The sequence below is a fragment of the Protopterus annectens genome, chromosome 5.part0, assembly GCF_019279795.1.
Source record: "Protopterus annectens isolate FY-2018-M chromosome 5.part0, PAN1.0, whole genome shotgun sequence".
Classification (NCBI taxonomy): domain Eukaryota; kingdom Metazoa; phylum Chordata; order Ceratodontiformes; family Protopteridae; genus Protopterus; species Protopterus annectens.
The window spans coordinates 1,350,473,000-1,350,486,580 of NC_056735.1; the positions used below are offsets into that span (position 1 = coordinate 1,350,473,000).

The 13,581-nt window shown below is 39.5% G+C and overlaps 1 protein-coding gene across 1 annotated transcript in view; it reads right to left on the reverse strand.

Moving 5' to 3' along the window:
* Positions 1–13,581, reverse strand: part of FCHSD2 (FCH and double SH3 domains 2) — a 3,469,714-nt gene that overhangs the window by 2,822,509 nt on the left and 633,624 nt on the right. Inside the window, exon 3 of the mRNA XM_044071145.1 lies at positions 7,858–7,903. Coding sequence (XP_043927080.1) covers positions 7,858–7,903 — 46 coding nt within the window. The remainder of the gene's footprint in view (positions 1–7,857; positions 7,904–13,581) is intronic.

A 13,581-nucleotide genomic window follows, 5' to 3' on the forward strand; every position in this document is an offset into this window, starting at 1 on the left:
AAAACTAGACACACCCAAACAGTAATTATTAAACAAGCCCTTATAAAACTATGGGCTAAATAGTAGTCAGCACACACACACACAAAACTATTTATCTAAACTTTAAATAGTTAAATATATCAAAGTTGTGACAGAAAGCACTATCTAAAGGCACACAACTACACTATAAACTACTATTACACACAGTTATATCTAAGCTCTAACAGTAATTATTTTAAAGCTGTGACAAAAAAAAGGTCACTATTCAAACTGTAAAGCACAGACTACAATCTAAGTAGTAATAAAGATTTAACTAGGCCTAAATAAAATGAAGCAAAAAGAGCTAAATGCTAGTTTAAGTAAAAAGGCACACCAAGGAAAGAGGAACTACACAAAAAGCTATAAGAGCTTATCTAAGTATCTAAAGATATAAATCAGAAAGTTTTATCAATATTTTTAAGAAAATAAGGTTTTACTGGCCCGAGCTAGCGAGAACCTCACCTATTGCAGTGGCAAACTAGATCTGGGGCAACTCTAGGTGCATCATGGGATAGGGACTTGGGCTCGAGCTATCTGAAGACCTCGAGCTTTGTCGTAGGCCGACTTGGAGTCAAGGATTGGCTCCGAATCCATCTGTAAGAATGAACGGTGGGACAGAACGACTTCACATCATTATTCTGCATGTACTGTTCACACAATTAATTCTAATTTGTTTCTTCCCTTTCTTACAAATCCCACATCTAGGTCTTTTATCTCCATTACAATATTCACTACTTCAACTGCACGTGGTTTAGATTTTGATTTCCATTTTCCAGTATTTATTTAGTAGACAATATCAATGAGTTAGTAAGTAAGGCCTTACTATGTCTAGGTAATTAAGATTCTGCATCACAGCTCAAAAAAATCATTTTTTAGTTACAGCCATTTGCTCCTGTCCTCCCCCATTTTTAACAGAGTACTCTGTAGAGGATTTTTAAACTCTGCCAATTTAACACTCCCATAAAAAATGCCCCCAGCTACCTTTGTCTTTTCCAGTGCACCTCAGGCATGTATTATCTACCTGAGGAAGAAGTCTGCTTGGGGTATAAAAATATATAAGCAAACACTTCCAAGCAAAAGTCCTCAACCTTCCTGGATATTGTCACACAATTGGGAGCCATACAGATGTTCTCTCATTGTTCCTTTATAAAACTGCTTTTCCAGGCTCTCTTCCCAATCTTTTGCAACACTCTCTGACTGATACTTCTAGTTATCATGCAATATTTTATGCCCTACTAATTACCCATTTTAACAACAGCTTCTGTTCTTCATTTGACTAAAAACTCTACTCTAGTTTTTCACAAAGCACTCCTCTTGTTCATCCTCTGTCTACACTTTGATATCAGTTACTGCTAGGTAAGGTAGTCTGCAACCTACAGTCTAAACTTCTGATTGGCCTCATCCCACTCTCTTACAATTTCCTCTCTACTTATTTGTTCTCAATATCTTGGTTCCTTAGAAATTTTTATTTCAGTAAATTTCAGTCCACTTTGCTTATTTTCTATACCACTGCTTGCAGTCATTCCTATTGGGAAAATCTCCTTTCACTATTCCTGTGTTGGCTTAGTTCTTAGACTACTTTCTGCGACTTTATGAATGTAATATTATGTATGGTGGTTGTCATTCTCCTTAAGGATCTGCATTCAAAATTCTACTCTCTCCTTATTTCTTGGAACTTCCCTGTTTCCTCATCATCCCTTTCCACTTTGATTTACAACTTTCTGTCCGTTTCATATATGTGTGTGTATGTATACATATACATATATAAATGTTCATAGGGAGTACTCTAGGTTGTTGACTAGTTATAAAAGATTTGTGGATGGCATTTTGTCATATAGCGTAGTTTGGATTCTGAATTGTTGAGATATATATACAATATCTGCAGGACACCACGTCTTTTAGTTCATGCTACACAGATCTACTAGAGAGAGAGAATTTTTGTATGTCAGGCTTAAGAAGGTGTATGGGGGATTAGTTACTATTCTTCTTCTTTCAGCTTTTCCCGGTTAGGGGTTGCCACAGCGGATCACCTGTCCGCTCATGATTGGCAGTGAAGTTTCACGGTGTCGAGTTGCCAGCCCGGCACCCAACCTTCCACAGAAGGCACACACACGCACGCACTCATGCCTAGGGCCAATTCAGAGTGTCCAATCCACCTACAGCACGTCTTTGGGATGTGGGAGGAAACAGGAGCACCCGGAGGAAACCCACGCGACCACAGGGAGGACATGCAGACTCCACACAGAAGGAACCCCAGCCGAGGATCGAACCGGAGAACCTCTTGCTGTGAGGCAGAAACACTAACCGCTGTACCACTGTGGCCGCCCACATGGGGGATTAGTTACTATACCACATAAGAAAGAAGGTAAAAATAATTGTTTGTTAGAAAGAAGTAGTATGCATCCATCGCATATATTTAATAATGTTATGAGGGGACAAGCATTACGTCTGTCCAAACTGACTACTTGTGATGTAGAGTATGTGTCCCATGAGAAGATTTTGAAACAACAGTTTTTAGAAAGAGGATACAATAAGAGGGATTGTGAAAACATCTTTGGAATAGTAAGGAAAGAGGGACAGATGATAGGGAAACCGTTTTTTTGCTGAAAGGAAGAATTTACAGACAGTAGCATCGACAAAGTTTGATGCAAGTAGATGTAGGATCTGTTTGCTGTTTACTTCTGACAATAAGAATATTGTTGGCATCTTGCATTGAGAATATTAGGAGGTTGGTTGGTGATAAGCCTGCCATAAGAATGCTAAATCTATAAAGAGATGCCTCTGTAATAGGTCAGGTACCTTGAGATCGAGGATTTCCTCAGAGAGAGTGGGGACTTTTAGTTGCAGACATTGCAATTATTGTCAATATATTTCTAGGGATAATACATTCATACACTCTGATACAGTGAAGGTTTTCCAGTTTTCTTGCTATGCATATTATACCACAAAGAACATGGTCTACCTAACTAGATGTGTCAAATGCCCTATGTTTTGCGTGGGTAAGACTAATCGGGCAATGAAAGATAGAATTAGGGAGCACATTTACTATACTAATATACATGACATGTGAAGTGGCCTAGACAGACATTTTCTGCAGATAGGAGCCGAAAAAGAAGTTATGTTTTTACCATAACGCTCCATCTGTGTTGTTCATCTTCATTCATTCATTATTGATGGGTATGGGTTCCGTCCTCGGAACCAAGTCGTTCTTATAACAAGCTCACGCCAGCCAAAAAAACTCTTGAGCTAAGCTTACCCATCGTGCCCCTCTCCCTGTTACCTCACATTGAGTTTGTCCATAAGAAAGAAAAAGGAGGATTTTTCTAAGCAAATTCCCTACCACAGGATTTGGACCAAATCCAAACCTCCAGGAGTCTTTTGGAAGGTGGAATGTAATGAATGAGAGGGTCCTGCAGTAGGGTATCCTGAGGCTTCTGCACTCGATGTCCCGGTGTAGTGGATTGTGTCTACTGTGGTCCAGAGGGTGAGTATATATAGCACTCCGGTGCCGAGGGTAACAGCTGTGTACCTGCGGAGGCAAGGGGCCCTCTCCATCACCTGGAAGGCAGGCCCGCCCAAAGAGGGATAGGAGCCCAGAACAGAGAAGGACAACCTGGGAACCAAGGTCACATCCCGCTACAGCGAGACTACCTCCAGGAAGGCGCCTCAAGAGGGCTCAATGCCACCAAGACAACCAGAACCGTAGTAGATGGCGCCATAGAAAAAATAGGCGCAGTACTAGGGGTCAGGGTGCCAACAGCCCAGTCATGATTCTGAGAATGTCTAGGCTCCGAGTGAGTCGATGGCCACAGGGTAGGCTCCAGAGCCATAGTAATGTCTACCACTGGGACCGAAGAAGCTGGAACCGGGATAGGCATTGGTATCGAGAACTTCAATACCTGCAAGCAGGTCGAAGGAGGAGCACATGTTGGAGTCAGTGGAGAAAATCCCTCGGCCCCAGGTGGGTGGGAGGGTTTGGAAGGGGATGGGATTCCTCTGGCTGCCACTAGCTGATCCACAAGTCTCATCACATCATATTCTCAAAGACTCCTGGAGGAGTGGGTTGATATCCCCGACAGAGAGTAAGGACGTTCTAGGAAGGGACTGTATTGTTGTCCCAAAAAAGGATCTGCTGTAGGGGAATATTGGGTTCGAGGAACTGATTCACCTTTCAGCACTACAGTCAAAAGACCAGCAGATTGGATAGGAAGGGGGGAAGTGACCGGAGTTGGAAGAATTATTTACAGTGCAGAAAGGGAGGTCGGTACTACAGAAGCAATTATCATGAATAGCTCAGTAGTCACAATCGGTACCGTAGACAGTGCTTGAGGTATAGGTGCCGAAGACGGTACTGTAATGGGTAGCTGAGGTCCTGGAACCAAGGACAGCACCACAGAGATGGGTTGAGGCCCTGGTGCCGAGGTTTCTGAAGATAATTTGGAAACTTTTGCCTTCGGTTCCGTAGATTTCAGACTTAGCAGATTTAGATTCAGCAGCATGAGGAGATGAAGGCACGGACTGGCTCCTCTTTCTATGTTCCTTTATGGGACGGGGTGAGCCCTCCATCTCAGAAATAACCTCCAAAAAAGACATCTTTACGACACCTTTAAGGATCAATTTATTTTTCCTTTCCATCAATTTATGGGAACTAAACGTTTTACATAAATCACAAGGTTGTTCAACTTTCAGGTGTGGTACCCCAAGACAATACACACTTGACAAATGACCTTCAGAGTTCATCATTTTCCTACTACACTAATCACAGGTCTTGAAGCCCATAGTTCCTTTCTTTTCAGCCACATTTAGAGAAACTGGGAAGACAGTAAACTAAGAACACACAAGGTAGACTAACCCCAAAACACACACACTATACACTATGAAAAAGAAGCAACAATGGTATTAAAGACTACCACAAGACAGAAGGGAAGTACCAGTGACGGTACGAAGAATATCAAAAAGTTGGTAAATAAAAAGATGATTACACAGAAATAGACAAATAGAGCAAGCAAACTTTAAACAAGTAGTATACTAGAAAAAAGATAAAATATGAAAGAGAAAATCTACTAATTCAAAAAAAATTATAGTCACTTAGCTTGAGAGCTGGCCTGATGCATCCTGATTTTCTACATGGCAAATGAGATCTGGGGTAACAGGGAGAGGGGCACTATGGGTAAGTTAAGCTCGAGAGTGTTTTTTTGGCTGGCGCGAGCTCGTTATAAGGCTCACTCAGTTCCGATAACGGAACAGATACCCATCAGTAATAAATGAATGAAGATTTAACAACATCAGATCATTGGTTTAATTTCTCAGTTATTCAAGTTGTATTTACTGACGGTAGGTTAAGTGATGTTAAAAATTTGACAGAAAAGGCAGAACAGAGATGGATCATTCAGTTGCAAGCTGACAAGAGTTTTGGACTGAATGATGCCATTTATTTGAAGCCATTTCTAAAGCATAGGAAATTGATCTACTAGCTTCCCTTTATTGTTTAATTCAAAGTTGATAGTTGCTAAGTGAAAAGCGAGTAAAGTTCTCGCGATATTTGTATTATCTTAGTGGGATAATTTCCATCCACAACAGTAAACGTACAGCTTCAGTAACATCACTAGGGTGAGTTTTATGAGAAGGATTTGCAGAAAAATGTTTTTACCAGTTACTATTTTAGGCAGGATACACTGAGTTTTATAATGCCATTTTGGTAATTTATGTGAAGGTCTTAAATGCTTCTGATGGGTTATAAGCAAATTATACATTACTGTTTATTCACTATTAATTAGTTGCTATGACAGTTAATATTGAAACGAGATGGTTGGTTTGTACATAAATAGTGGCTGAGTTTAAGTACTTTTAGAGTCTGATGAAGCATGGCTGATCCATGCGAAAATACTTACTGTACTGTGTTTGATATTTAATACATTTTTTGTTTGTCAACTGGCTGTTGTGCTTGACACCACTACGTTCTGCTGTTGTGTATATATATATATATATATATATATATATATATATATATATATATATATATGGATTCACTACTGAATCCCGAAATTACACAATCCCAAAGCCCAAAATACCGAGACTATAAGCCCAAAACCCCACATTAGCGAAATGTTAAAACCGCGAAATTCAAAATCGCAAAGGTATTACATACATACAGCACACATACAAACATACACACAGCCTCCCCATAACCAAACAAACCACCCTACACTAAAGATAAGTAGGGGGGCTTCACCCCCCTGTACCCCCATACCCCCCTACTTTAATATTCTAACTCCAAGATCACACAAACATACACACAAGGCAAACTCACACCCACACATTACAGCCCCACACACATACACACACACACCACAGTCACAACACACACTTACACAAACTAAAGCACCTCACAAACACACTAACATACACATACTTATCTGAACCACAACACCAGAAGCGCTAACTCAAAATCCCTTAACATCGGGATTTTGAATTTCGCCCTTCTAGTCTTTCAGTAATGTGGGGTTTCGGCTACATGGTCTTGAGCTTTTGAAATTTCAAAACTTCATACATCATACAGCTGACACCATATGATCGAAGTTTTGAAACTTAGAAATTAAAAAAAATTATATATCTATATATATATATATATATATATATATATATATATATATATATATATATATACAGATCTATTTCTAAATTTTGAAGTTTCAAAACTTCAAATTTCTTATGGTCAAGACCATAAAATCGAAGTTTGGAAACTTCAAAACTTAAATAAAAAAAAAATAAAAACAAAGTATTGTTATTTTTTCTACGTTTTTGTAGGGGGTAAGCCCCCCTGCACTCCCCACACCCCCTGCTAATTAAATACTTCAACTCTGAGATCACACTACAGCAATTAAAATGTTAAATATACTGTTTCATACAATACAGTGATCTCCATTTATACTATTTGGAGTATATTACTCTGGACTAGGTGGTATACACTAAATTTTGAGTCTCTGCATGGTAGAAGCTACATACCATATATGGAGCTAAAAGCAAAGACCTCAGTGATTTCTAAGTGCAGTTCAACTTTAAAATCTAAGAACTAAAATGAGACTGACTTGTATCCTTCCTTTAAAGAATGCATGTAGGCATATTTAAAAGAATATACCTAAAAATCATCAACAGACATCAAAAATTTTTTAAGGAAAACTTATTTAAACAGTCACAAGTGCAAATAAGGTTAATATATCTTATGAATTCATGTTTTATCCTGTTGCCCGGTGCATACAATATGAACTTTAAAGCAAGGTACACAAAAAGTCTTCAAATGCTCCACTGCACTTTTGAACCAAACAATAAAATTCAGCTTTTTTGAATAATTTTCTCTCACATTTCATCTCTGTGCTTAAGGAAAAAATCCATAAACTGGTAGCACATATACAGAAAGCAACCAGCATCAGTTTCTCATTTCTCCTTGCCATCTAGGAAAACTATTCCTTTACTGTCCCTGCCCCGTCCAACAAATTCCAGCTCAAACTTCCATGCGATTTATCCTATCTCCATCTCAAACTACATATGTTTTGCTGTTGTTCCGTCCATTACCTTATATCCTTATGCCAACACCCAACCAAGATTTAAAGAAAACAGAATATAGGAAGTAGGTGCTTTCTACCAACATACTGATTTTTTACTGCTTCATTCACTTCTTTTGCATAACTCTCAGAAAGAAACGATGACTCATTGTTCATTTTGGAATTATATGCAATCAGATATAAATAAGGTTTTGAGGGCAGAAGTGTAAACACAATGACAAGCCTACCACAGTATCCTTCATCCTCCCAAGGACCATCTAAGACAAAAATGTCTTACCTGTGCATACTCCTTTTCAATTGCTGCTTTCTTCTGACTAAAGGTCCTACAAATTAAAAGGAAACAAGAATTACTGCTTTGTACAACACATCAATGACTACAGATCATTAATTTGAATATCAACAGAGTACAAGTTATCGAGATTTACATATGCCATCCTGTTACTATGAAGTATCCTTGTAAATTACCATTATTGGAAGACAACTGTGAACAGGCACACAGACTGAAAATTTACATGTAAGAAAGGATTATAAGTGGTATCCCTACATTCTATGTAAAGTGTGTACTTCAAGGATACAGTGATTACTACAGAAGACACTGAAAAAGAATGAGGGTGGCTTAACTATGTGACAGCAACCTCAAAATATTGACTCTGATTACTAACAAGGAGTAAACAGACACTATTTAACAATATGCTAAAAAAAACAAGACTGCATTGCTGGATTTTTACAAGTGAAAATGGAATCAAATTAAACAACTTACTACCCTTTTCCAAAATATCCGATTCCTCAGCAAAATGTACTAAAGTTTGTATTAATCTACCCAACTTCTATGAGGTAGAGCCTGGAACATGACAAAATTAGAGACGTGACATAAAAATTAAAGACATTACTGTATCACTTTATTTTAAATAAAAAAGAACACTTAGCTCTACCAAGGTTTTGTTTATACTTTAGATGAAACATTTACATATAGGCACGCACAAATTTATATGTGCATTTTAATCACACACACACACACACACACACACACACACACACACACACACACACACACACACACACACACACACACAAATACATTCCCCTTGTTAAGGCTAAGTATCCCCCATCTTATAAAACACTGCTCTGGTCTCCCTTTACAGGTTAGATGTGCTACAAAACTTAAGATAATACCTTCTTTGTTACAGCAGGAGAAGGTGGTTGGGTATGTTATCAATAAAAGGCTCACCTTTACAAATCTAATGTTAGGGTATGTGCATAACTTTTGATATTTTATAAGAGCAGGTCCAACACTGGTAACTTGTAGGACAGAAATCCAAGCTCTCCCAAATGTGTGGGCTCCTTTTCGATGGATAGGTCAGAAGTGCTCTTCTGGTTTTCAAGAACATTGGTATCTCCAAGACATTTGACAAAAGAGGAGGGAACCAAATCTGCTACACCAGTAAGAAGCTATGAGTATGACTCTGGTTCTATACCAATCACATCATCAAAGGAAATGGGGGGAAAACCGCAGAGGAGCCCATATAGCCAATAGTAGGCCACAGCATCCCCCAGGGGTTTCCCTGATGACAACATGAGGGGAAAAGACCCTTTACTTGCTGTTGATCAGGAAGGCAAACAGGTTCCATCAGAGTTTCTTCCCATTTCCCAAAAATCTCCTGTGCTACCAAGGTGCTGAGAGGCCTCTTATGGGGTAGTAGCAGACATCTGCTGAGTTTCATTGCTTAGCTCTGTGGTATAGAAGGATAAAGTCCTGTCTATGACCCAGACAACCCAAGTCTGAAAGGCATTTCAAGTGCTGGAAGAGCCAGATGGAGAGGATAGCCTTTAGCAGCCAAAGCTAGCTTGTCCAATCTGTGAGATGGAAAGTACACTTAACCACAACAGCAGATGTCTGAATGATTACAGCTGCAATAGCCTTAGTTATATGGGTTAAATCCTGCACAGAATACAACAGACTGCCAGCTTCCAAAGCTTAACAGCACATTACATCCACACAAACTGAGCACAGCTGAAGAAGAGTGATTTTGAGGCAAAACTCTTCAAGGAATTCATGACAACTGAAAGGAGGGGTCTAGAACCTGAAAAGTTCAACACTAGGAAACTAAAAATAGATGTTCTCACCCTGGCAATAAAAACATACCAAAATAAGGGGGAAGGAGGAGGACAGGGAGCAGCTACTGCAGCAGTGATCACTCAAACATCTACTGTTGTGGTAACTCTACTTTACACACCAGTACTACATTCATCATTTGATCACTGCTACTGTAGTCTTTGCTATATGAGTAAACAACTACAGTTTATACTAACTGGGAGAAGAAGAATGAGGGTGCAGGAGCCACCTGAAGAATGGTCCTAGCAAAGCCTACCATAAACTTGGAGAAAGAATGGTGTGTGTAGTAATTTGTTAAAATATGCACAAAGGACAAAGTTACTACTTCGAGAATCAAACATTTTCCAAAAAGCTACAACGTACCTTGACCCTGCCTGGAATTCCCTTATTGTACTGAGATAACAAAAGATTACAAAAGTTGACATGTTAAATTACAAAAGGTAACATAATGAGGCAACTTTTGGAGAATCTGCTTTAACACAGGTTGTCTTTTCTTACCTTCTTAAGAACTGAATAACTGATCAGAGTTTCTGAATGTTTGAGTTCTGCCAAGACAATATCCAAGTGTGTGGCCATTCAGAGTATAGAAGATACTTTTTCCCTCGTTTTTACTCTCAGGAAAGAAGATAGAGAGATGGTTCAAAGTAAATCTCGGATCACACTTTGGGTATAAAGGAAGGAAGAGTTCTTGAAGGAAACCTTTCTTTGTGGAAAATGAAAAAATGTTGACCCACCATAACAGCTTGCAACTCAAATACTTCTGTTGCAGAAGTCAGAGCAAACACAAAAACTGCTTTCCATGTTATGAATCTCAAATCAGCCTGATGAGCAGGTTCAAACTGGGCAAGAGTTAATTTTTCTAAAACAAAATTAAGATGCAAAGAAGGAGCCATCTTTTTTTATAGACGCTTAATATCCAACACCCCTTCCAAAACAATTCTGACATGGGAATGCACTGAATGGGGAGGCACCATGGATAGACACATCCTGAAATGGCCATCAAATGAACCTTGACAGAGACAGAGGAGAAAGAAAAGACCAGTGGATAATAACTGGTACAAATACTGAAGAAGAGAGAAATAGCCCTAAAACAGTCCCAGTTTTTCTTGTCTTGGCACAAACTAGAAAATGCATTCCATTTGTTAATATTTTATATGCTAATAATTTTTCTAGCCTCCTTTAATACCTGCTGCATGTCCTCAGAAAATAGGTGCCTAAAGGAAATTAAGACTCTATCATCCAGGCAGTTAGTGGAAACTGTTCTGAGTTGGGAAGCATCAAACACACCTTTGTCCTGTTTGCATAGGTCCATTATATGAGGAAGCTTGCAGTAACTGCAGTTTCTCATCTTCAAAAGAAGGGAGAAAGTACAGTTGTTTAAACTGCACTTAAATAATAGTAAATGTTCAAAGTCCTCACTGCTGCAGTAGCCTAAGCTACATAGGTAGATTATCATACCTTATCCAACCCGGGAGGAGGAAGGATAAGGATCCAAGAGCCCCTGATGAATGGGCCTAGCAAACTGAGATCTGGACTTAAAAAAGGAATCCTGGTTGTAATGCTTAGTAAAAGTAACTACAGAGGACCAATACTTGCCTCTACAATGTGTTTTTGAGTCCAGCATTTTCCAATATTTCATCCAAGAGGATAAGGCCCTAGTAGAATAAGTCTTGGATACTGCCTGGAATGGATTTATTCATGGTAGGAATAACAAAATGCAATATCATTGGACAACCATTTGGAGAGAGTCTGTTTAGGTACTGGCAGAGCCTTACTTGTCCACTCATAAGAACTAAACAGCTGGTCAGCTTCCCTAAAGGACCTAGTTCTGGCAAGATAATACCAGAGTTGCCTGGTACATCCAGAGAATCTTTTCTCCTTGTTTTTTTATTATCTCAACAGAAAACAAGGAGACCGATTGCTTGATTCAATGCGAACTCTGAAACCACTTTCGACATGAATGAAGCAGTTTACGTAAAGAAAGCCCAGCCATATGAAACACCAAACAGGGTTCACCCACCGATAACAGCTTGCAACTCAAAAACTCTTCTTACAGATGTCACAGTAATGAATAGTCTTCCAAGTCATGAACCATAAATCAATTTGATGAGCAGATTCAAAGGGAAACAAAGTTAACTTTTCCAGCACAAACTTTAAGATCTCAAGAAGAAGCCATCTGGTTTCTAGGTAGTCTAATATGCAAAAACCCTTTAAAAACTGCTTGACAAAGAGGAGGATCCAAGAACAGATATGCTGAATTGGCCAAAGGATGAACCTTAACAGAGAAGTAAGAAAGTAACTCACAAATATTTCAGAACCAGTGGTACATAATCCTAGATAAAGTCCTGTTTGTTGGCTGAGCGCCAACTACAAAACGTTTTCCACTTGCAAACATAAGATATTCTAGTAGCAGCCTTCCTTGCTTCTTTTAGCACCTGCTGCACACTCTCTGAATAAAGATAACTAATGGGTATTAGAATTGGATCATCCAGACAGTAAGTTGTAGAAGTTTCAGATGAGAGTGCATCAAACTCTCTGTTTTGTGTGAGTAGATCCAATCTGTGAGGAAGATTGTGATGATTGCCCCTGACCAGTTCCATTAGGAGGGAGAAAGTACAGTTGTGTAAAATCTTACCATAACAGTAGATGTCCTTCTCTTCACTGTAACTACATTCTTTATAGGCATTTACTAGGCTAACAACCACAAGGGCCTTTTTAAGCCTAGTCATGCATCCTAAATCTCTGACAAGTTTTGATACCCTTGATAAGTGTAAGCATGGGTCTGGGAGATGAACTATTTACAGGTTACCTGTGTCCATTAGAGACATTGGTGCCAAACCAGGGATGAAGTTCTGGTTTCTCATCCAATTGTCCAAGTTGCACTTGAATTGGGTTAGAGAGGAACTCTGCTTCACACGGATGGGGAGCCTGTTCCATAGAAGTGGTAGTCTCTGGGATGCAAACCTATCTCTCCAGCAGGTCCTATTTATATCACAGGCAAGGTTTAAGTCTTTAGAACAACTAATTCTGGTGTGTTTGTTTTGTGGATATGCAAGAGATCTACCAAAGCAGTGTCTGACAATGTCCTGTATGCCAGGCATAGATCTCCACTCAAAGGTCTGTAGGAGACAGAATACAGGGATAAGGCCTTGATGTGGTCTGCACAGAATATTTTACTTGCACCCTGTATTCTTTTATTGAGGAACCTCTGTGGTGGTTAGGTACATACCAAAGGGGGCATTATACTCAATGATAGGTCTGATGAATGCCGAATACAGTGGAACAATGACTTCCTTGGACTTAGATGCCATACCTTTGTTTATAAGATGTGCAACATAGAATGACTTCCTCACCACTGCAGACACATGATGGTGAAGGCTATATTACTAGCTGTGTGTGTCCCTAAGTCCCTGACTATTGGATCACCTCTAAGGGATGTGTTGTCAATATGACAGTTACCAGAGATGGATGACTTCACAAAGGACACCATTTGGCATTTCTTGGCATTTAGTTTTAGTCCATAAATTCCAAAAAGGAGTGGTCCAAGGACTGATCCCTGAGGGACTCCACTTGTGACTGGCCTTTTTGTAGAGGTGGACTCATAGGTAAGTACTAGGCTATCTGCCCAAGGGCATCTATAAGCCTAGCCAGAATGTGTTTGCTTTCGCCGCCCCCTTACATTAGTTCCCTGTGCCTCTGTCCAGCAGAGCCACTGCAGTGATCCCCGGGGTAAATTTTCCGTTTCCCATCCACTCGTTAAGGTTTCTTTTGAAGAGTGTTAGTGAGGGGCTCTGCGTAATGTATATTGGAATCCTGTTCCAAAGCATGGGGAGTCTCTGTGACAGGAATCTATCCCTCCAGCAAGTCTTATTTATTGTTGTGGTGAGG